This window comes from Carlito syrichta, unplaced genomic scaffold, assembly GCF_000164805.1.
Source record: "Carlito syrichta isolate Samal-C Ts95f unplaced genomic scaffold, Tarsius_syrichta-2.0.1 Scaffold74266, whole genome shotgun sequence".
In the NCBI taxonomy this organism is placed as follows: domain Eukaryota; kingdom Metazoa; phylum Chordata; class Mammalia; order Primates; family Tarsiidae; genus Carlito; species Carlito syrichta.
Window position 1 is genome coordinate 271,562 of NW_007018362.1, and position 24,758 is coordinate 296,319.

At 37.3% G+C, this 24,758-nt stretch overlaps 1 protein-coding gene across 1 annotated transcript; it reads left to right on the plus strand.

Annotated features, from left to right (window-relative positions):
• The first annotated feature begins 8,936 nt into the window (after nt 1-8,936).
• LOC110595175 (zinc finger protein 436-like) lies at nt 8,937-10,596 on the plus strand. The gene is made up of 3 exons (XM_021709886.1): nt 8,937-9,750; nt 9,826-10,062; nt 10,334-10,596. The coding sequence occupies exons 1-3, from the start codon at nt 9,399-9,401 to the stop codon at nt 10,594-10,596; spliced, it is 852 nt and encodes a 283-aa protein (XP_021565561.1). The 5' UTR covers nt 8,937-9,398.
• The last annotated feature ends 14,162 nt before the right edge of the window (nt 10,597-24,758 follow it).

The window sequence follows — 24,758 nt, forward strand, 5'->3', positions numbered from 1 at the left end:
GCTAGTCTCGAACCTGTGGGCTCAGGCAATCCACTCGCCTCAGCCTCCCAAAGTGCTGGGATTACAGGCTGAGCCACCGAACCCGGCCGGTGTGGTTTACTTTACCTTTGTCACCAAGTCAGTGCCAACTCATCCTTCAGAAATGAGTTCAAGCAGTGCCTCCTCAAGTGAACCTCCACTAACTTCCTAACTAGGTCAGATACGCCTACTAAAGGATCTTGTAGCATCAGGTGACTGTTCTTTATGATACTTACTATAGTTATAATTTAATATTTGTTCATGTGTGATTATCATTTATCTATTATACACTCAGCTCTATGAAATGAGGTGCTGTTTTTTTTCTTAGCACTGTATTTTTAGTGTCTAGCACAGTCCTGAATAAATATATGCTGAATGAATAAATGCTTATTAGTTCAGTCATTTATTCAAAACAAAGGCATCTTAAAAATGCTTTGAAGAAGAAAACCAATCAGTAGTCATTGCTGTAACTGTAATGTTTGTTTTTTCTTGATAAAAGTGAAAACATTTAAATATAAAGATTTGATTTTTCCCAACTCAGTAATATTCTTTGTAAACTCAAGAGTGCTACCCATTTTTCTCTGTTGTTCAAAATTTGACAATACAGATTGTAGATCTATCTTTCTTTAACAAACCTTATATTTTGTTTATAATACTCAATGCATTTGAGTACATAATACATACAATACCCAGTACTTTGTATATTCTTTTGTATTGTACATTACAAGAAAAGGTCTTGGAGTATAGTTTAGTTCTTACATTGCTTCCCAAATAAAGATTAATGAAGAGTCATTTTTCTGTACAGTCGTGACTGCATGCAAGTGTGTCAAGACATTAGTACTGAATAATAAATAACATCATTCATTATGAATAACATTCTTGCTATGTATTATTGTTATTATTATTGTCAAGATCTCACTCTATCACCCAGGATGGACTGCAGTGGTACAATCACAGCTCACCTCAGCCTCAACCTCCTGGGATCAGGCTATCCTTCTGCCTCAGCCTCCTGAAGAAGATGGAACTACAGTGTGCACTACAACGCCTGGCTAATTACTTATTTATTTTTTATTTTTAGATGAGATCTTGCCATGTTCCCCAGGCTGGTCTTGAACTCCTGGGCTCAAACTATTCTTTTGCCTTAGCCTCCTAAACTGCTAGCATTTCAGGCATGAGCCATGGTGCCTGGCCTTCATTTTATTCTGTTTCACTAAAAGTAATGCTAATTAACTTTTAGATAGAGCACATTGTATTCTTGGCTCTGTTCTAAATGCTTTACATTATTACCTCATTTAATCCTTGTGATAATCCTGAGTTGTAGGACTTGTTATTGTCCCCATTTTACAGGTGAAGCACAAAGTTTAACAGCCAAAGGTAGGCTACCTGGTAGGCAGTAGAGCTAGGAGTTTTGAAAATAGGCAGTCTGGCTCTAGAGTCTGCACTCTTAAATAAGGTAACTACTCACAAAACTAATTGCTTGATTTATTCATGGATCTCCCCCAGAAGTTTAAAAAAAAACAAACTGCTTCTGCCTCTTTGGAAGCTCCTCATGTTCTATTTCCTTTATGAAACCATCTCTTATTCAGGACGATTTACTTTTATCTTAACGCTTATTGTTTTAACCATATAACTTATTATTGGTTTGCTTTATTCAGTAGCATGTGCATACAAATTCGGGTTTGGTGGCTCAGCCTGTAATCCCGTGCCTTTGGGAGGCAACGTCCAACCAGGCTCGGTGGCTCAGCCTGTAATCCCGCGCCTTTGGGAGGCTGAGGTGAGTGGATTGCCCGAGCCCGCGGGTTCAAGACCCGCCTGGGCAGCAAGACCTCATCTCTACAATAAATCAAAAAAAATCAGCGGCGTGGTAGCACATGCCTGTAATTCCGGCTACTTGGAAGGCTGAGGTGGAAGGATCGCCGGAGCCCAGCAGGTCGAGGCTGCGGTGGTCGGGAGCGGTCATTGCACTCTAGTCTGGGTGACAGAGTGAGACTCCAACTCAAAAAAAAACCAAACAAATCTTTTTTGCAAAAAAATTTAAGATTAAAGTCAAGGATTATGTCTCAAACTTATTTTACAGTTCCAAAAATTGAATTATATAGCACATAGAGGTTACTCAAAAAATATGTAATATCATTTGATACTCCTTTTTTTTCATTTCCCCTAGTTTGGTTACCTTCAATCATTACTTTAGATGCATATCAATATAATTGGTTCCTACATTAGTGCAAATATATTTGGTTTTTAGTTATCAAAGACATGGAAGGAGATGGCTATGGACGTTTACTGGGAGAAGTGAGAACAACTGGATTCTGCTTAGAAGTACATGCCCAGAAACATACTGGAAAAATGTAGGAACCTGGTTTTGCTAGGTAAGAGTTACTATCTCTGTCTTAGATTCCTTCTATGCAGTATTTTGACTTCTTTAGTTGTTAAGCCATGGCAAGTATAATGTGGTGGTTCAGAATGTGGGTTTTGAAGTGAGGAGACCTGAGTTCAAGTCCTGGCTCCACTAGTACCATGTTAGAGACTTTAGGCAAATTTCAAACACCTTCTGACACCATTCCTCATATATAAAATGTGGTTAATAATAAAATTTAACCCATGGAGTTTTTCCAGTATTGTCTTAAATGCTTGGCACAAAAGCCCTAATATATTGTAAGGACTCAGTAAATGATAGCTGTTGCTGCTTTTTCTGTTATTACTGCCATGATTCTGTTTATTATTATTTGCATACTTTATTGAGTGTGCCTCAGGGTTGAAGGATCAGGTTTATTTCTAGGTTCAAAAACAAGTATTTCTCTTCCCTATTTATGACAAAATATGTGGACCACACAGAATTGGAAAATAATAGCTAGAATGTGCTTTACTTTCCTGAACTCTGGTCCTATTTTTTTTTTTTTTAGTTGGAGTCTCACTCTGTCGCCCAGACTAGAGTGCAGTGGCCTCTCCTAGCCACCGCAGCCTCGACCTGCTGGGCTCCAGTGATCCTTCCGCCTCAGCCTTCCACGTAGCTGGAACTACAGGCGCTACCACGCCCGGCTAATTTTTTTTGATTTATTGTAGAGATGAGGTCTCGCCTGCCCATGTGGGTCTCAAACCCGCGGGCTCAGGCAATCCACTCACCTCAGCCTCCCAAAGGTGCGGTATTATGGCTGGTCCCTATGCTATTAACAACCCTCCTCCAACCCCCCACCCCCACAAAGTTTCTAATGACTTTATTTCTAAAAGTAGAAAAGTTATTCGGGTTCAGATTAACTTACAGATTTCCATTTTTAACTTCATACTTTTTCCTCCTTCATTTTTTGTGACCCCCTTCAGAAGTCCTTTGGGTATTTTCTCTCATACATGACTAGTGGCTAGCGCCCACTGTTGCTTACCCATTTGCTTCCCTGTAAGCATTGCTTTCTGTTTCTGAACCTGATGTGTTCTTCTACTATTTGGAGGAACAGAAAGAGTCAGGCTACTGAAGGCAAAAAAAATTCCAGAAAGTAGCTTCCCAGGTGAGTGAAAATCATTCTAAAGAGAATCTTTAGAAGCAACATTTTCACTGTTCGATGAAGGATTAGATAACTATGTTCAGGTCTTCCCAGGGATTTGAGATTACCTAATATGAATTTCCTTATGTACTTTTGGCCTTATTTTAACATTCACCTTTCAGTTGATCGGTTGTGGTTGGACAAGACTATATTCTTCCTCTAAAACTGACCTATCTGTATTCAACATTTATGAATTTGTTTGTCTTCCATAATCTCAGTCCTGGGATTAATTCCTTGCCTTTTGAAACATCTACAATCTTTCCACTTACCCCATAAAAAAACAAAACAAAAAAACCAAAAAAAAACCTCACAGCTACTTCTTTGAGTTTCTATTACTTTTCTTGATGGGACCTATTACTAACTTTGGGCAAATTACTAACTTTTCTGTACCCCATTTTCTTCATTTGTGAAATGGCTATAATGAAATGGCTCTGCTATTGAGTTTTTGTGAAGCTTAAATAATACACTTGCAAAAACTTAGAATGCTGCCTAGTCCGTAGCAAGTACTCAATAAAGATTACTCATGATTAACAACTATTGCTCTTACAATGACCATACATATACTTCTGGACTCTATAATTTGTTTCCTCACCACTGTATTGTAAATATGCTTATGAAGGGGGTGACTTTTTTTTTTCGGGATAATGTAATGACTTGTGTGTGTGTGTGTGTGTGTGTGTGTGTGTGTGTGTGTGTATGTTTGTGTGTGTGTGTCAGAGTTTCACTCTACTGTCCAGACTGGAGTATAGTGGTATGCTTACAGTTATTGCAGCCTTGACCTGCTGGGCTCAGGCAGTCCTTCTACCCTGCCTTCCAAGTAACTGGAATTGCAGGCACACACCACCATGCCTAGCTAATTTTTTGATTTGTTGTAAACATGAGGTCTTGCCAAATTATTCAGGCTGGTCTTGAACCCCTGGGCTCAAGCAATCTTCTTTCCTCCATCTCCCAAAATGCTGGGATTACGGGCATGAGCCACCTTTCCCAGCCTGATGATCTTTTCTTAGCCCTGTTCACTATCTTTTATGAAGCCATCTTCTTATGATGTGCCTGACAGTATAAAGCTCTGATTCATCTAATTTTTCTAAGTTTCCATGGGCTCCCTTCATCATTTTTGTTCCTGCCTCTTAATATTAAATAGCTATGAAAAGTTGCTTTGCCGTGGTTGTTTTTGTTTTCAGGTTGAATATCCCTCTTAGCATTTATGCCTATAGTTATTTAAACAGCAGATACTATCATACAGTTCATTTTTCAAATATCAGGATATTGGCTTTTGATTTAAATACTTTCTAGGACTTGGCACTTTTGTTTGTTATTGTTGTTGTTGTTGTTTTTAAGTTGCTGGACTACTCTTAAAAACCACTGTCATTGCAGCATTCTCAAAAAACCCCCCAAAACTGTCATCATCTTTCCATACATCAAGCATATTCTATGTACCAGTATTGTGCCAGGAGCTGAGCACTCGAAGGTGAAAGACTTTGCTCTCTGATCTCCAGAGGCTAGTGAAGGGGACTGTGGTAAGTGCTGTGATGGGCTTATGCTGACACATCATTGGGAGCAGTGATGAAGAAGATGGACTCTGACTGACACTGCCATTTACTACCTCTGTAGCCTTGAACAAATTTATCTTTCTAGTCTAATAATGACCAGTAGAAATATAATGTAAGCTACTTATGTAATTTTAAACTTTCTAGTTGCCATGTTATACAAAATTAATGAGAAAAACGTGGAATTAATTTTAATGGTATCATTTATCCCAAATAGCCAAAAAATCATTTCCACATATAATCGATATTAAAAATTATTAACGAGATATTTACATTTCTTTTGGTACTGACTCTTTGAAATCTGGTATGTATTTTATCCTTATGGCACAGTTCACCTTAGACTAACCATATTGCTAATGCTCAGTAACCACGTGTGGCCAGTAGTTACTGTATTGAAAAATATATGCCCCATTTCCTCATTCATAAAATGAGGATAATAATAGTTCCTACTTCATGGCATTGTAGTGAAGAAGAGATAAGTGATTAAATATGTGTGAAGTTCTTAAAACAGTAATCAATCTAAGCCTGATAAGCACTAACTAAATGTCAGCTATCATTGTGTATAAGAATAATAATTATTATTATAGAGGCTATAGGAACAAAGATCAGGAGCCTAGCAGAAATGATATTAAAATTGAATCATGAAGAATGAGCAGGAATTAGCTCAGCAAAAAGTAGGTAGAAAGACAGCATGTGCAGAAAGACATAGAGATTTGACTAAAAGATAAGGCGTGTGTGAGAATAACAAATGGTGAGGAGGCTCATTAGTAGGTGGACCAAATTATTAAGGACCTTTACCTCAAAGGTATGGGAGGAATTCAGTACTTGTTTAAAAGTTTTATATTTGAAATATCACATGATCAGCAGTATCTAGGATTGGAAAGGTACCAGATGTGAAGTTTTTCCCTGCTGTCACACAGTTAGCCAGTAGGAGTTGTGGTTCAAACTCAGTATATTCTGAGTGTCTGCTGATTATCTTTCTACTACATCAGATTGTTCTTGGGGCAGCAGTAGAAATTAAGAATTTAGACTCTGAAGTCTGGCTTATGTATAACCTTGGGCAAGTGACTTCAGCATTCTGAACCTCCCTTGAAATGGAGATTCTGTTATCTACTTTATAGACTTGTTCAGAGGATTAAATATATTGATATTGTGAGTCAGCCTAGTATACGTTCAGGTAGTATTAGCTATACAACCAAAAAATGTATCAAAGTTCTTTTCCTTTTTTCTGAGACATAAAATGGTAACTCTGAAGACAGCATATGCATATGAGGTAATAGATAAACAATATACAATACAGCTAAGTGCTAAAATTTTAAGTTAAAACAGTAAGTATTGTAGGAGATCGGAAAAACTTGGGGTTAGCGGTGTTGTGGGTCTAGTTATTTTATTTTGAGTGGGGCTCCAAAATATAGGCAAAACAAGGAAGAAAGGACTACTATATGGACTTTTAATTGGGCAGGAAAAGCAATAATAAATTAGAGTTAGAATGAGGAATAAGTTGAATGTTAGGAGTGCAACTAGTAAAATCAATAATTCCTCTTGTTTAATGTTCACTGATATGCCAGAATCTAGGGGACGCCAAAAACAGATGTTTAAGCAAAAATCTACATGCCGAATAGAGAGATACCCATCCCAATATTTCCTTTCACTTGACTCAGAGCATGAGCAGGTAAGGTTCTTCATGTCACTCCCTACCCAGGTAGAAGGTTGAAGTAATTAATTCTGGGAAATTAATCAGCTTGAGATAAAAAGCCTATAGGTGCCAACCTTTGGGCTTCCCTAATCATCCAGGTCCCTGCCCAGTCTTCCTGCAATGAAACCCATCATAAATCATATCCTTAAACACCAACCCTTAACTTTCAATCATAATGTTAGTAACTCACTCTTAAGTATGACTCCAGAGTGACGAACTACTTCTTAGGTATACTGATATATAAAAAGAATGGTCATCCTTCTTTTTCTCCATGTTTAATATTATTTGCCTTTTTATTCATGACTGAGAGTAAAAAAAAAAAAATGTAGGTTTTGTTTTTATCAACTAAGACAGCAGAAGAGATGATTTATTGTACACTTATTACACTCAGCCACAACTCAACACAGAACTAGTCCAGAATGTCACAGTCCAGGGCAAGGACCAACAGGGACTGTTGTGGTATAATGAGCAAGCAAAGTGGATCTCTCAGAGGTGGTCTTGGTGATCAAATGGCATGGAGTTGTAGATTCCTTGAGAGACAAGTTAGACAGCATGCAGTCTGACAACTTGTACTAGCATCCCAAGCCTCTGGCATTCCATGTTTCTACTCCTGTGGCCTCCATGGATGCACATGCTAGAGGTTTACTTGTACGTCTGCCTCATCTTCTTTTGTGCTTCAGCCTGCACATTCGCTTCTTCCTCTACTTGGCTCTCATGGCACAGAGATTTCTTAGAAAATGGCTCTAAGACTGAGAGCAAACTGTAGGTTTATCACTGTAAAGACCTAATAATTAGTTTTTATGTTAAAAAAATTTTTTCTCTCATTTCTTTCTTTCCTTTGTCCTTTAGACCATCTTTCTCTTATAACAATTTTCCTTTCTTAATTCCTACTCATTATGTTTTTCTTTTCTTTTTTTTCTTTTTTTTTTTTTGAGTTGGAGTCTCACTCTGTCACCCAGACTGGAGTGCAGTGGCTGCTCCCGGCCACCGCAGCCTCGACCTGCTGGGCTCCGGCGATCCTTCCGCCTCAGCCTTCCAAGTAGCCGGAACTACAGGCGTGTGCTACCATGCCCGGCTGATTTTTTGATTTATTGTAGAGATGAGGTCTCGCCAAGTTGCCCAGGCGGGTCTTGAACCCGCGGGCTCAGGCAATCCACTCACCTCAGCCTCCCAAAGGCACAGGATTACAGGCTGAGCCACCGAGCCCGGCTTGTTTTTATTTTCTAATCTCCATGATTTACCTCTTTCCCTAATTCTTCTCACCTAACAAAATGTTTGCTTCATAATCTTTGATTACTTTATGTCCTGAATCAGACCCTTTCATACCACTAGTATTTTCATCTCTCCCCTTCCTAGATTACTAGATCATATTTATATTCCCAGTACTTTGTGTTCTCTATATTTCTAATATAGCAACTTTTTGTCTCCCAGAATTTGACACATAGTAGATTTGTATTTTTATGTATTTTAGATGGGAAGATTGGACCTGGGCCAAGAAGTCAACAGTGGAGCAGTAGGACATTTCCAAAGAAGTTTCATCTCAAAGAATAAAGACAAAACAACTTAAAAAGAGAAAATCTGTCCTGGAATAAGCCTGGAAATTTGGAGGCCAGTTTAAGAATCAATGACTGGCGGGACTCGGTGGCTCAGCCTGTAATCCCAGCACTTTGGGAGGCCGAAGCAAGTGGATTGTCTGAGCCCATGGGTTCAAGACCCACCTGGGCAACTTGGCGAGACCTCGTCTCTACAGTAAATCAAAAAATAGCCAGATGTGGTAGTGTACGCCTGTAGTTCCAGTTACTTGGAAGGCTGAGGCGGAAGGATTGCCGGAGCCCAGCAGATCAAGGCTGTGGTGACTGGGAGCGTGCTACTGCACTCCAGTCTGAGCAACAGAGTGAGACTCCAACTCAAAAAAAAAAGAAAAAGAAAAAGAAAAAAAGAATCAATGACTAAACCAGAAGAAATACTGAAGCAACAGATGGTTATTTGCATAAAAATTCCTACCAAAGGAAAAGATATAGAATCTAATGAATTTGGGAATGATTTTATGATAAGAGTGATACTTGTTACAGAGCAGTGATCCTATAGAAGAGAGTTGTCATGAGTATGGCACACATAGAAAGATGTTAAAACAAAACTCAGATTTAATTATACAAAGACAGTATGATAGAAAGAAACCTTATAAATTTAGTGAATGTGGAATAATCTTCAGAAGCTGTACTACTCTTGTTCAGCATCAAATAACTCATAGTGGAGAGAGACACTATAAATGTAATGAATGTGGAAAGGGATTTCACCAGAGTTCTCACTGAACAAACCATCTGAAGAGTCATATAGGGGAAAAGTCCTACCAATGCAATGAATGTGGAAAGGCTTTCAGTTATTGCTCAGTCCTTGTTCAACATCAGAGAATTTATAGTGAGGAGAGACCTTATGAGTGTACTGAATGTGGCAAGACTTTCAGTCATAGTACATACCTCACTCAGCATAAAAGAATTCACACGGTTGAGAAACTCTATAAGCGTCTTGAATGTGGAAAGGCTTTAAGTCAGAGCACACATCTTACTCTGCATCAGAGAGTTCATACTGGAAAGAAACCTTATGAATACAATGAATGTGGTAAGTCCTTTAGGTCAGAGTGCACATCTTACTCAACATCAAAGAATTCATATGGGAGAAAAACCCTATAAATGTAATGAATGTGGGAAAGCCTTCAGTGATCACTCAGCTCTTATTCGACATCCTGTTGTACACACTGGGGAGAAACCCTATGAATGTAATGACTGTGGGAAAGCTTTCAGTTACTGTTCATACCTCATTCAACATCAGAAAGTGCATACTGGAGAGAAACCATACAAATGCAGTGACTGTGGGAATGCCTTTAGTGATCGTTCAGCTCTTATTCAGCATCAAAGAACACACACTGGAGAGAAGCCCTATGAGTGTAATGAATGTGGGAAAATCTTTGGTAACTATTCAGCTCTTATTCAACATCAGAGAATTCATACTGGAGATAAACCATACGAATGTGGAAAAGCCTTTAGCAGAAGCACATACCTTATTCAACATCAGAGAAGTCATACAGGAGAAAAACCGTATAAATATAATGAATGTGAGAAAACTTTCAGTCAGAGTTCATTCCTTACACAACATATGAGGGTTCATACAGGAGAAAAACCCTGCAGATGTAATGAATGTGGGAAGGCTTTTAGTGACTGCTCAGGACATATTCAGCACCAAAGAACTCTCTGGAGAGAGGCCCTATGTATGTAATGACTGGAAAAGCTTTCAGTTTCTGTTCAGCCCTAATTCAACATAAGAGAATTCATACCAGAGAGAAGTCCTATAAATGCAGTAACTGTGGAAAAACCTTCAGTGATCAGTCGGCACTTATTCAGCATCAGAGAATTCATACCGGAGAAAAACTCTCTCTATATAATATATATAGAAAAACCTTTAGTCAGAGTACAAACCTCACAAATCACCAGAAAACTCATACTAGTGAAAATTCTATAAATGTAATCAATGTGGAAAAGTCTTTAGTTACTGCTTTGGCCTTATTCAACATCAGATCATTCATACTGTAGAGAAACCTTATGAATGCAATAAATGTGGCAAAGCCTTTAGCCGGAGAGCAGATCTTAAAAACCATCAGAAAACTCACACTGAAGAGAAACCCTATAAATCTAATGCATGTGGGAAAGCATTTAGCCAGAGCACATATCTTACAAAACACCAGAAAATTCACAGTGGAGAGAAATCAGATATACATACTGAGTGTGAAAAAATCATGAGGTGAAACTCTTCAACAATGAAAAACCTCACAGTGGAGAGAGATCCTCTGAGTGCTTTGGTAGTCTGCCTGCTTAGTATGGAGACTCCTCCTAGGGAAACAGCTTGAGGATCATGAAAATGTCAACTTCTTAGAATTACCATATGGTTTTGTAAAAAGAACATGCTTCTGGGTTTTGAAAGTCCAGAATCTCAGTCTCAGTTCTATTGCTAACTAGGTCTTTTACTTTGAGATAAGTCACTTTACACCTTTAGACCTTAATTACTTCACCTGAAAAATAGGATGACCTAATTAGTTGCTCTTTAAGATTCATATTTATTATACTTACTGCTAATTTAGGTTTCTATAGATGTGGTTCACAACTGTGACTTATTTATTGTACATCAGGTATGACTCCCAATGTGAGGGTATAGTAGTCACTAAGCAGTCAGTAGAGATATAGAGAACATGCCATATACCTGTTTATTACCCTTGCATTCTTTTTCTAAAATGCAACATGTCATAGATAATGAAGAAAATTAGGAAATAAAGTAGTGTAAGTTCTATGAATTATTGCAGTAGGAAGTTGAGATCTTTTCTTGATTAAGAATATATTATTAGATAAAACCTCAGGGGGAAAAGCCATCAAATTGTTGGTACATAAGGGCTAGGTTACCCGGATTCCATTCAAACCCAATCTTGCAATATAAGCCTTCTCTACTAAGTAGAATATGACATTCATCATGTTCTAGATGAGAAGTAGAAAACATGACTTGAGCAGGTTACCTAGGAAAGATGAAATTCGAATGTGCGCTTTTTATTTTCTCACCTAAATATGTAAAGATAGCAGTGTGAATGTGTGAATGAGTGTGGGAAATGAGAATAAAATTTCAGATCTAGTATATCTAAAAAAGTCTGTTGTCTTTTTCCTGTGGTTACAGAGACAATGGCCTGAAAATATGAAGTTTTGTCCCAGAAGCCTGTGATTTTAAATTGACCATGAAGAAACAGGAAAAAGCCACTTGTTATGGAACTTATCCAGTGTATGGCCTTGGGGACTTAGTTCAACCTACTGAGTTTAGGGTTGATTTGAGTATCCAAGAAGATTGCTGTATGCATAAGGATAAATTATGATGGACTTGCCGCACAGGCTTTGAAAAATCCTGCACTTAAGGCAGCAGTATTTAAGTTTTTCTAAATTTATGTATTTCTTTCAGAACCTCTGACTCCCATAACTTTCTCACCAGAAAAATGAGTGGCATGTTGACATGATTTTGTGAAGAGTTAAAAAGTAAATATATATGAAACTAGAGTACTATATACACAGTACTAAGAGTAATTAATTTGGAAGTATAATAGAAAAATTTGAGCCGGGCTCGGTGGCTCAGCCTGTAATCCCGTGCCTTTGGGAGGCTGAGGTGAGTGGATTGCCTGAGCCCTGCAGGTTCGAGACCCGCCTGGGCAGGCGAGACCTCATCTCGACAATAAATCAAAAAATCAGCCGGGCGTGGTAGCACATGCCTGTAATTCCGGCTACTCGGAAGGCTGAGGGGAAAGGATCGCCAGAGCCCAGCAGGCAAGGCTGCGGTGGCCGGGAGCGTCCACTGCACTCCAGTCTGGGTGACCGAGTGAAACTCCAACTCAAAAAAAAAAAATTTATTCATATAGAAATATAAAATATGGGAATGAATTTAGCAACAAATGGGCAACATCCAAAATCATTTAAAAATTTTTATAGCAAGAAAAATGTGATTAGGATGTGAGGAATCTATATGTACCTATAATTGTATGAGTGAATAAAATTGTTGGCTAAAACCATATTAATTTGTAAGTTTAACTTAAGATGAAAGAAAAAGATGAGAATAGGCAAAATATTTTTAATATATGATAGTTCTGGGTTCAGTGGACTGGAGGAGCTACAAAAGCAACTGATAGATCAATAAAGCAGAAAGTAAAACTTTGACATAAGTCCAGTGTATAAAAAAGTTTAACATATAAAATTTTAAATCAGGAGCGGTAATAACTCAGTAACAGTTTTCAGAAAAGTTTCATTTCATTATAGCAAATGAATTTCCTAAATGGCTAAAGATTAAATGTAAAATTGAAACTATAAGAGAAGAAAATATATAAAGACTAATCACCTAAATGCTTTTGGAATTATGGAAGCTTTCTAAAATATTTATTAAAAAATAATTGATAGCTATCTCTGCAAAAAAAGTACACTGCAATTTATGTTTCTGAATACCTTAGAAATTAAACAAGCAAATGACAAGTTGGAAAACAACTTTTTTGGTATATGTGATGGAAAAGTGTTGATATGCATAATATGTAAGCTATTTGTATGAAATAATAAACCTAAATGGCAAAAGTCAAGGATATGACAAGAAGAAATACAAAGTAGCCAATAAAATGTGAAAATATATTTGGCCTCATTTGTTCTCAAAAAATTTTGGTTTAGAACAACTATTAGATACATTTTTTTCCCCAACAGATTGACAAAGTACTAAACATAAATTTCATTCAGTGTTGGAGTATGAGTACCCTAATACTACCTTGAATTTATTGGTAGAATATTTGTTGGTATAATATTTTTGGAGGCAGTTTAGCTGCATGTAGAATAAGACTTAGAAATATGTAAGTTGATTTACCTAGCATATCCACTTCTAGAAATATATTCCAAAGAAGCAGACTTGGATATTCATGCAAACATATCAACAAGGATATTTTTAATTAGTTTGTATCGATACATAATAATATGTATTTATGAGGTAGATATGATATGTTGAAACATACATACAATGTATAATCTTTAAATTAGAATATTTAGAATAAACACCTCAAAAATCATTTCTTTTTGTTAGGAACATTTCAAATCTTCTAACTGTTTTGAAATACAGTCATAGCCGGGCTCGGTGGCTCAGCCTGTAATCCCACACTTTGGGATGCTGAAGTGAGTGAATTGCCTGAGCCCGCGGATTTGAGACCCGCCTGGGCAACTTGGCGAGACCTCGTCTCTACAATAAATCAAAATTAGCCGGGCGTGGTAGCCCGCGCCTGTAGTTCCAGCTATTTGGAAGGCTGAGGCGGAAGGATCGCCACAGCCCAGTAGGTCAAGGTTGCGGTGACTGGGAGCAGCCACTGCACTCCAGTCTGGGTGACAGTGAGACTCCAATTCAAAAAAAAAAGAAATACAGTCGTGTCAATGACACAAATATGTTCTCTAAGAAATATGTCATTAGATGATTTTTGTTATTGTGAAAATATCATCACGTTTACTTACACAAACCTAGATGAAATAAGCTACTGCATACTTAGGCTACATGCTATAACTTATTACTCCTAGGCTATAAACCTGTACAGCATATTACTGTACTGAATATTATAGGCAATTGTAATACAATGATAAGTATTATATATCTAAACATAGAAAAGTCTTAGTAAAAATACAGTTAAGAGATTTTTTTAAAATGATATACCTGTTTAGGGCACTTGCAATGGATGGAGCTTGCAGGCCTGGAGTTGCTCTGTGTGAATTGGTGAGTGAGTGTAAGTGAACATGAATGCCTAGGACATTACTGTACACAACTGTAAACTTTATAAATACTGCACTTAGACCGCACTAAATTTATTTTTTTAATTCTTCAATAATAAGTTAACCTTAGCTTAATGTAGCTTTTATGCTTTATAAACTTGATTTTTTGAACCTTTGACTCTGATGATGACAAGAGTTATCACATATTATACATCTATACAAAAATATATTCTTGATATCCTTATCCTATAAACTTTTTTCTATTTTTTTCTGTTTTTATCTTTTAACATTTAAAGCTTTTTTACTAAAAACTAAGATGTGAACACATACATTAGCTTAGACCTACAGGGACAGGATCATCAAGACATCACTGGGTGATATGATATGTATTTTTCAGGGTCTTTATAATCTTATGGAACTACCATTATACATGCAGTTCTTCATCACTGAAATGTCTGTATGCAATACATGACTGTATACAATAAATTATTGCCAACTATAGTCAGGCCACTGTGTCATCAAACTCTAGGCCTATGTTTGCACCCATTAACTAACCTCTCTTTATTTCTACCTCTTTTGCTTCCCAGCCTCTAGTAACTATCATTCTACTCTCTACTTCTATGAGATCAATTTTTTTAGCTGCCACATATGAGTGAAGTACATGCAATATTGTCTTTCTCTCCTAGGCTTACTTCACTTAACATAATGACCTCCAGTTCCATTCACACTGCTGCAAAAGATAGAATTTCATTCTTTTTATGGCTGAATAGTATTCCATTGTGTATATATATCACATTTTCTCTATCCATTCGTCCATTGATAGACGCTTATTCCATATTTTGGCTATTGCAAATGGTGCTGCAATAAACATGGGGTGCAGTTATCCCTTTGATACACTTATTTCCTTACTTTGAATAAATACTTAGTAGTGGGACTGGTGGATTGCATAGTAGTTCTATTTTTAGTTCTCTCCATAGAATTGTCCAGAATGGCTATACTAATTAGTATTCTCACTAACAGTGTTAGTTCCCTTTTCTTCACGTCCCCATCAGCATTTGTTAATTTTTTATAATTGTTATTCTAGCTAGGGTGAGATGATACTGCATTGTAGTTTTGATTTGTATTTCCCTGATGATTATTGATGTTGAGCATTTAAAATCTCTTCTTAGCAGGGCTTGGTGGCTCAGCCTGTAATCCCATGCTTTGGGAGTCTGAGGTGAGTGGATTGCCTGAACCCGCGGGTTCAAGACCCGCCTGGACAACTTGGCGAGACCTCATCTATACAATAAATCAAAAATTAGCTGGGCGTGGTAGCACGCGCCTGTAGTTCCAGCTACTTGGGAGGCTGAGGCAGAAGAATTGCCGGACCCCAGAGGTAGAGGTCGCGGCTGCGGTGGCCAGGAGCGGCCACTGCACTCCAGTCTGGGTGACAGAGTGAGACTCCAACTCAAATAAATAAATGAATGAATAAATAAAATCTCTTCTTTTGAAAAATGTCTATTCAGATTCTTTGCTCACTTTTTAATAGTATTATTAGTAGTAGTATTATTACTGCTGCTGTTTGAGTTCCTTGTACATTCTGGATATTAGTCCCTTGTTGGATGAATTAGTTTGCAAACATTTTCTTTCATTCTACAGGTTGTTTACTCTGTTTATTGTTTTCTTTGTTGTGCAGAAGCTTTTTAGTTTAATTACTACCAGTTGCCTGTTTTTGTTTTTGTTGCCAGTGCTTTAGAAGTCTTCCTGTAAAATATTTACTTAGATCAAAGCCCCAAGGCATTTCTATTATTATTATGATTATTTTTTTTTTTTGGTAATTTTAGTTTTGGGTCTTATGCTTAACATTTTAATTCAATTTCAGTTGATTTTGGTGAGAGATAGAGATCTAGTTTTATTTTCCTGCATATGGATATTCAGTTTTCTCAGCATCACTTACTGAAGAGGCCAGCTTTTCTCCAATGTATGCTCTTAATGTCTTTATTGAAAATCAATTGACTGTAAATATGTGGATTTGTTTTTGGGTTATCTGTTCTGTTGCAGTGGTCTAGATGTCTGTTTTTATACCAGTGCCATGCTGTTTTGGTTACCTTAGCTTTGTGAAATATTTTCAAGTCAGGTAGTAAGATGCCTACAGCTTTGTTGATTTTGCTTAATATTGCTTTGACTATTTGAGGTCTTTTGTGGTTCCATGTGAATTTTAGGATTATTTTTTCTGTCTGTGAAGAATTTCATTGTTTTAAGGTCTGCATTGAATCTGTGATTTGCTTTGGGTAGAATGATCATTTTAGCAACATTAATTTTTTCAATTCATGAGCATGGTGCGTTTTTCCATTTGTTTGCTTCCATTTCTTTCTTCAGTGTTTCATAGTTTTTGTTGTAGGAGTCTTTCACCTTCTTGGTTAAATTTATTTATAGATATTTATTTTTTGGTAGCTGTTGTAAATGGGATTGCTTTCTTGATTTCTTTTTTAGCTAAGTCTTTATGGATATATAGACATGCTGCTAATTTTTGTATGTTGATTTTGTATCCTGAAATTTTACTGAATGTATCAGTCCTAAGAGGCTTTGTTTTGTTTGATTGTTTGCTTGTTTGGTGGAGTGTTTAGGTTTCTGTAGATATAAAATTATGACATCTGTGAAGAGGGACAGTCTGTCTTCCTTTTTTCCAATTTAGATGACTTTTATTTCTTTTTCCAATTTAGATGACTTTTATTTCTTTCTTTTTCCAATTTAGATGACTTTTATTTCTTTCTTTTGCTCTGGCTATGACTTCCACTTCTGTGTTTAAGAGTGGTAAAAAGTATGCATCCTTGTCTTGTTCAGCTCTTAGAGGAAAAGTTTGTAGCTTTCTCCCATTCAATATGATATTAGCTGTGGGTTTGTTATATATGGCCTCTATTATGTTAAGGGATGTTCTTTCTAACATTTGCTAGTATTTTGTTGAAGATTTTTTGTATCTGTGTTTATCAGGGATATCGGCTTGTAGTTTTCTTGCTATTGTGTCCTTATCTGGTTTTGTCAACAGGGTAATGTTGGCCTCATAAAATGAGTTAGGAAGAATTCACTCCTTTTAAGTTTTTTGGAATAGTTTGAGAAGAATTGGTGTTAGTTCTTTTTGAGTTTGGTAGAATTCATCAGTAAAGCTATTGGGTCCTGAGCTTTCCTTTGGAGATTTTTTTTAATTACTAATTCAATCTCATTATACATTATTGGTCTGTTTAGATTTTCTGTATCTTTTCCTGTTTCATCATGGTAGATGTCCTTTAATTTACTCACCTCCTCTAGGTTTTCCATTTTGTTAACATGTAGTTGCACATAATAGTCTCTAACAAACCTTTGTATTTCTGTAGTATCAGTTGTAATGTGTCTTTTTTCATATTTGATTGTGTTTATTTGGATATTCTTTCTTTTTCTTGGTATCTATCTAGTGGCTTATACATTTTATTTATTTTTTCGAGAAACTTTTTGTTTTATTGATCCTTCGTATTTTTTTTTAAGTCTCTATTACTTCTGCTCTGATGATCTTTATTATGTCTTTCTACTATTGTAGAGTTTGGTTTACTTTTGCTTTTCTCGTTTCTTGAGGTGCATCATTAGGTTATTTGTTATAAACTTGCCTCTTAATACTGCTTTTGCTGTGTCCCATACATTTTGGTAATGTTTGTTTTTGTTTTCATTTGTTTCAAGAAGGGTTTTGATTGCCATTTTAATTTCTTCATTTACCCAATTGTTGCTCAGGAGTATGTTTAATTTCCATGTATGAGGGGAACCCCCCCAAAAAACAGAAATTGTGTTGGAGGACAGGCCCCTTGTAGTACAGACTTCTCCCACTAAATAAAATGTTCTAGGAACTCATCAGTGTACCAGCTAACATTGTTGTTAGAGGCTATTTGACATCACATGATTTTTCTTTTAGATTCTTTCAATGCATTTGCCCAATGGATGATTGATGAGCACATCTGCCCACACCATGCTGAGTGTTCAGCAGTTTTTGACCCAAAATGGCATGACCCCCACGACCTACCTTCCCTATTTACCCGTTCTCACCCCGAGTGATTCATTTTGTCTCCCTGAAGGAAAAATGTCCTCAAAGGGAAGCATTTTGCTGATGTGGAAGAGGAGAAACAAAAAAACAGCAGAAGCACTAAAAGACATCAAAATTGACATATTCAAAAACTGTTTTGAGAAGTGGAAAAAGTGTCTTGATAGGTGTATTTCATCAAGCAGAGAGTACTTTGAAAGTGACTGAAGTTTAAATATGTAGGAATAAACACACAATTTTTTATAAATAAATTCTGGGGGATCTTTGGTTCCCCCTTGTACTTGTCTATTTTTCAGAGTTCCTCTTGTTCTATAACATTTCTAGTTCTATTTCATTGTGATTTAAGAAGGTACTTGATATAATTTTGATTTTAAAAATTTTGCTGAGACTTGTTTTGTGGCCTAACGTATGGTCTATTCTGGAGTATGTTTCACGTGTTAATAAGAAGAATGTGTTTGTTGCAGCTGTTGGATGAAATATTCTGTAAATGTCTGATTTGGTCTCTAGTGCCGATTAAGTGTGATGTTTATTTGTTGATTTTCATTCTAAGTGTTCTGTCTAATGCTGAAAGTAGGGTGTTAAATTCCTCTAACTACATTTGATTGGGATCTATCTCTCTTTTTAGCTGTAATAATATTTGCTTTATATAACTGGGTGCTCTGATGTTGAGTACATATACATTTACAATTGTTATAGCCTCTTGCTTAATTGATCTCTTTATCATTATAAAATTTCCTTCTTTGCTTCTTTCTCTGTTTTTTTTTACATAAAGTCTATTTTGTTTTATATAAACATAGTTACTTCTGCACACTACTGAGTCCTGGTTACATGGCCCATTGTTTTCATTCCTTCACTTTCAGTCTATTTGTGTCTTTACAGGTGATGTGTATTTCTTGTAGGCAGCATATAGTTGGACTGTGTTTTGGGGTTTTTTTAATTCATTCAACTAATCTATATTTTTTAGTTGGACTACTTAAATCATTTACATTCAAGGTTGTTATTGTGAGAACTTCTGTCATTTTCTTAACTATTTTCCAATTGTTTTGTACATCCGTTGTTCCTTTCTTCCTCTTTTATTGTTTACCTTTACAAGTTGGTACATTTTTGTTTTTGTAATGATAACATTTAACTTCTTTTTCTTACTCAGTTGTGTATCTGTTCTACTGAGTTTTATACTTCCATGAATTTCATGAAGATAGATAATTGTCTACTTGCTTTTAGATATAGGGCTCCATTAAGCATTTCTTACATAGAGCTGAATTAGCAATGAATTCTTTCAGTTTTTGATAGTCTGTGAAATATTTTATTTCTTCTACATTTTTGAAAGATGACTTTACTGGACATGGTCATCTCAGTTGCCAAGTTTTTGTTTGTTTGTTTCTTTGTTTGTGTTGTTTTGTTTTGTTTTTCCCAGCACTTTGAATTTATCATCCCATTCTCTCCTGACCTTTAAGGCTTCTGCTGAGAAATTTGCTGTGTGTCTGATTGTAATTCCCTTATATGTGACCTGATGCTTTTCTTTTGCTGTTTTTAGAATTCTTTTTTGTCTTTGAATTTTGACAATTTGACTATTCTGTACCATGTAGAAGACCTTTTTAGGTTGAATTTATCTGAGGATCTTTGAGCTTCCTGTATCTGGATGTGTGCATCTCTTGCAAGACTTAGAAAGTATTTAGATACTATTTCATTATAATTTTTCTATGCCTTTATCCATATTTTCTCTTTCTAGAATTCCCAAAATTTGAATATTTGGTTGCTTTATGGTATCCCATGTGTGACATAGTCTTCCTTCATCCTTTTCATTCTTTATTTTACTTTTTTTGGTCTGACTGTGTTATTTGAAAAGGTTGATCTTCAAGTTTAGAACTTCTTTATCTGCTTGATCTAGTCTAATGTTAAAACCCTTGATTGTATTTTTTATTTTTTTCTTTAAATTGGACTATTCCAAAATTTCTGTTTGATTATTTTCTATGATGTCTCTTTATTGAGTTTTTCATTTATAACATGAATTGTTTCCTGATGTTTTATATTGTTCATCTGTGTTTTGTATCCCACTGAGTTTCTTTAAATATATTATTTTTAATTCATTTTTAAACATTTCATTTATTTCTTTTTCATTGGTATTTGTTTTTGGAGAATTGTGGGGTTTTTGGAAGTGTTGTGTTTTCCTGCTTTTTTATGTTTCTTATGTCCTTATGTTGATATCTGTGAATCTAGTATAATCATTACATTTTTTAATTGTCTGGATTGTCTTATTGTGGAGAAATAAATTTTCATATATATAGAGTATCTGTTGGATAGGGTGCTTTGATTCTGGATAGGCATAGCAATGTAGTCTCTGTACCATGTTTTCAGCTGTACTCAACATCAGTAGTGTCTGTGATTTCTCAGTGGCTTAGGCTGTAGTTGTTAGTGGAGGCCGTGGTGAGTCTTTTCTGGAGATGAGGATGTCAGGTGGGGTGGTCCTTGGACACCAGTGATGACAGCAGTGTGCTGGATGTGCCAGTCCCTGGACCCTTGAGCAGATATTCAGTTGCCAGCAATGGTAGGCCTGGTGTTTGGGCCTCTAGGTGCCTTGCTGGAGTGCTGGAAGTGGCAGCAGCAGGCCAGGCAAACAAGCCTTGCACCCTCTGGTGGCATTCATGGTGTCAGGGTTGACAATGACAGAAAGTAATTCCTTGAGACCCTGAACTATGCATGTAGGCACCAGCAGTGGCAGCAGCAAACTGGGCAGACTAGTTTCCCAATAGCACATGTGGCTGGGTACCAAGAACTGCAGTGGTAGCAGGCTTGGTAGGCTGGTTTCCAGGCCCTGGAAGGCACCCATGGGCACCAGCAGCAGTTGAAGTGCGCACATCTTATGCACCTGGATGGTGCACATGTGTGTCAGTAGTGGCAGGCAAAGTAGGCCCATCCCTGGGCCTCCAGACAGCACACATGGGGCAGTGGCAGCAGACAGAGTGCCTCAAATCATTAGGCCCCTAGATGGTGCATTTGAGCACCAGTTGTGATAGTAGTGGACTGGATAGACCTGTCCTCAAGGTCCCTGGATGGTGCACATGGGTGCCAGCTGCAGTAGGCAGGGCATGTTGACCCACAGGCTCATGAATGATATGCTTAGGTGCTGGTGGAAGTGAGTGGGGTGGGTCTGGAATGGTGCCTGAGTGGACCAGTCCTCAGGTCCCTTGAAGGTGCATGCAGGTGCATGGTGCCCTAGCACTAAATGGGATAGGGTTGTTGTCAGTGGCCAAATGTCTCCCTTTGAGAAATTTTTTCATCTGGGGAAACAAACAAATAATCAAAAGTTGCCTGGGATAAGATTGGGTGAATAGGGAGGGTGGTGGGTACAGGGGTTTTGACTTTTTTTATTAGAAACTGCTGAACATTCAGAGCGGTGTGGGCAAGTGGCAAATCACCCAGCATGAAATGAGCAAACAGTTGAAAGAATCTCTAAAAAATTTTTCACTTAAGCCACCACAGCCTCTCTCACAACAGTGCTAGCTAGTACACCAATGCTGATGGGTTCCTAGAACACTTACCTAGCAGGGGAAGCCTGTACTACAAGGAGACCCCCCCCAAAAAACCCCAGAATTATCTTTTGGAGGTGGGGAGGCCTTATAGAACAGGCTTCGCTGGCAAGGCAAATGTTCCAGAAACCCATCAGCATCAGTGTTCCAGCTAGCATAGTTGTGGGAGGCTGCGTTCGGCTTCAGTTAATTTTTTCTTTTTTTGTTTGTTTTTGTTTTGAGATTCTTTCAATATGTTTGCTCAGTTCATCCTGGGTGATTTACAAGGGTACCTGTCCACACAGCACCGAGTGTTCAGCAGTTTTTGACCAAAAACGGCATGACCCCTGTGCCCCACCCTCACTATGCACCTGATCTCACCTTGTGTGACTTTTGGTTTGTTTTCTCAGATGAAAAAGTCCTCAAAGGAAAACCTTTGCTGATGTGAAAGAGGTGAAACAAACAAACAAACAAAAAACAGGAGAGGCACTAAACAACATCAAAATCGATGAGTTAAAAAACTCTTTTGGAAAACAGTGGGAAAAGCATCTCGATAGGTGTATAACATCAGAGAGTCCTTTAAAGGTGACTAAAGTTTAAGCATGTAAGGATAAATATACAATTTTGAAATAAATACTAGGTTTTTAAATCCCCCCTCATATGCATAGGTGATAAAATGTATTAAGAATATAAATAAGTGATTACCATAAAAAGTCAGGATTGTGATTTTCTGTAGGGACCAGGAGAATGTGAAAATCTGGGCTTGTGAATGGAAGGGACATGCTAGCAGTGCTCTATTTGTCCTAAGTTATGGTTAAGCAGCTGTACATTTACTTATTTATTTATTTATTTATTTATTTATTTGAGTTGGAGTCTCACTCTGTCGCCCAGACTGGAGTGCAGTGGCATACTCCCGGCCACCGCAGCCTCGACCTGCTGGGCTCTGGCAATCCTTCCACCTCCTCCTTCCAAGTAGCTGGAACTACAGGCGCGTGCTACTACGCCCGGCTAATGTTTTATTTATTTATTTATTGTAGAGATGAGGTCTCGCCAAGTTGCCCAGGCAGGTCTCAAACCCGCAGGTTCAGGCCATCCACTCACCTCAGCCTCCTAAGCGCAGGATTACAGGCCAAGTCACCGAGCCCGGCTAGGCAGCTGTACATTTATTACTACTTGTTAAAGCTGCACACAAAGGTTTTATTTACTTCTGTGTCTATTTCACAAAAAATGTAAAACAAAAACAAGGAAGCTTTTTATGTATCAGTGTGGAAAGATTTCCAAAATATATTGTGAAATATCAAAAGCAAGAACCAGAACATATGAATCTATGTTTGTATTTGCCTGCAAGTGGATAAAGAAACTTCAGAATAGGTAAAGAGTTAATAATAGTAGAACTCTGTAGAGGTTGGAGGACAAGTAGGCGGTAGGGATGGGAGGAAACTTTTCACTGTTTATACTTCTTTTAAACCCCATGAAAGTATTACCTTTTCAAAATACTAAGCAATCAAATTAACAAACAAAATCTCAAAGCACCATTAGAGGCCTCAAAAAAAAGTGTCTCTTTAAGAATGGATTCTCATTCCCTCAGGGTTCAGGTGTTATCCTCATCCTTAGGAGCTCAGGAGTCAGAGTTTGTTCCTGGACAAAAAGAAGGTTTGGAAAGAAGAACTAGTGATTATACAGATCAACACCTGCAGCTCTTTAGCTGGGACTAGAAGTCTCAGGGTCTTAGTCCTATTGCAGGGTTAAGCTTTAATTCCTTATACAAGAACTGACTAGCCTGGGGGATCAATGTGATTAAACAAGCCTGTGGTTAACAACTTGCACAGGTTTATATACACAAGGAGCTACATAAGCAAAATCTATAGAAAATTTAGCTATGAACAGACCATTCTTATTCCCTTTCAGGATAAACTCTTGGATTTGCTTAGATATCCACCGGTGGAAAAACTCGTGTATTGAGTGTTTCCTGTGTACTCTGACCATTTAATTTAACAAATTATGAATGAGTAGCTGCTATATGACATATACTCTGCTAGGCACTGGAACTATAGCTGTGAACAAAATGGGCAAAACTTTCTGTCCCCATAGAGTTTGCATTCTAATGAGAAATGCAAAGAAATGAATTAGTAAAATATGCAGTGTAGTAGATGGTAAGTACTAATGAGAAAAGCAAAGCAGGAAATAGCAATGACTAGTTGTTTCTAATGTTTTTTAATGTTTTGTAATTCTGAATATATTGAACAGATAAATCCCCACTGAGAAAGTGATATTTTAGCAAAGACCTGAACGGAGCTAAATGTCAACAGAAATGCTGGTTTGGGGTTCTTTGGTTATTTGTGAACAAAGAATTAGACACAATAACCAGGCTTAGGGCAGCAAGGCAGAGTTTTATTGCAAGTGAGTAAAGCCAGAGCAGAATTTTTAAAGGAAGCTAGTACACTCCTAAGAGTCAAGAGGACTCTAAATCCATCCAAGTTGCTACAAAGTCCATATGTTTACTCTTCTTTATGGCTGCATAATATTCCATTGTGTATATGTACCACAGAAATATCACGGAAACAAAGAACCGAGTACATGTTCCACTCCTAAGTGGACCCTGAACATTTATCATAATACTATAAGAAAGGGATTGGCAGCAGCGGGACACTGCTAGGGGAGGGATGGAGGGCACATAACATCAATAAGGGTACCTGGTTTCAAATCAGGCGAAGTGGGGACCAAAGGGAGGCCTAAACTTTACCTATACGATGACCACTTGTGTTCCTAATCCTGAATTGTACCCCATATCTTCAAAATAAAATAAAAAGAATCAAGAGGAGCAGGCAGTTCAGAGAGTGAGACAGTTCCGTTTACTTATTTGGTTTGGTTTTAATAGTTTATTTTTCTTTTTCTTTGTACTAGTCTCTGGTTTTGGTTGGTTAGTTCCCTCTCATGTTTGTTTTCCCTCTTTATGATTAGGTCATAGATCCTTCATGTGACCTTTGACATGAACTAATGTTTAGATATTGTTAATTCTACCTTCTTAAAGTTACATTTTTTGTTGGTTTTTTTTGTTTGTTTGTTTATCTTTAGTTGGAGTCTCACTCCATCGCCCAGACTGGAGTGC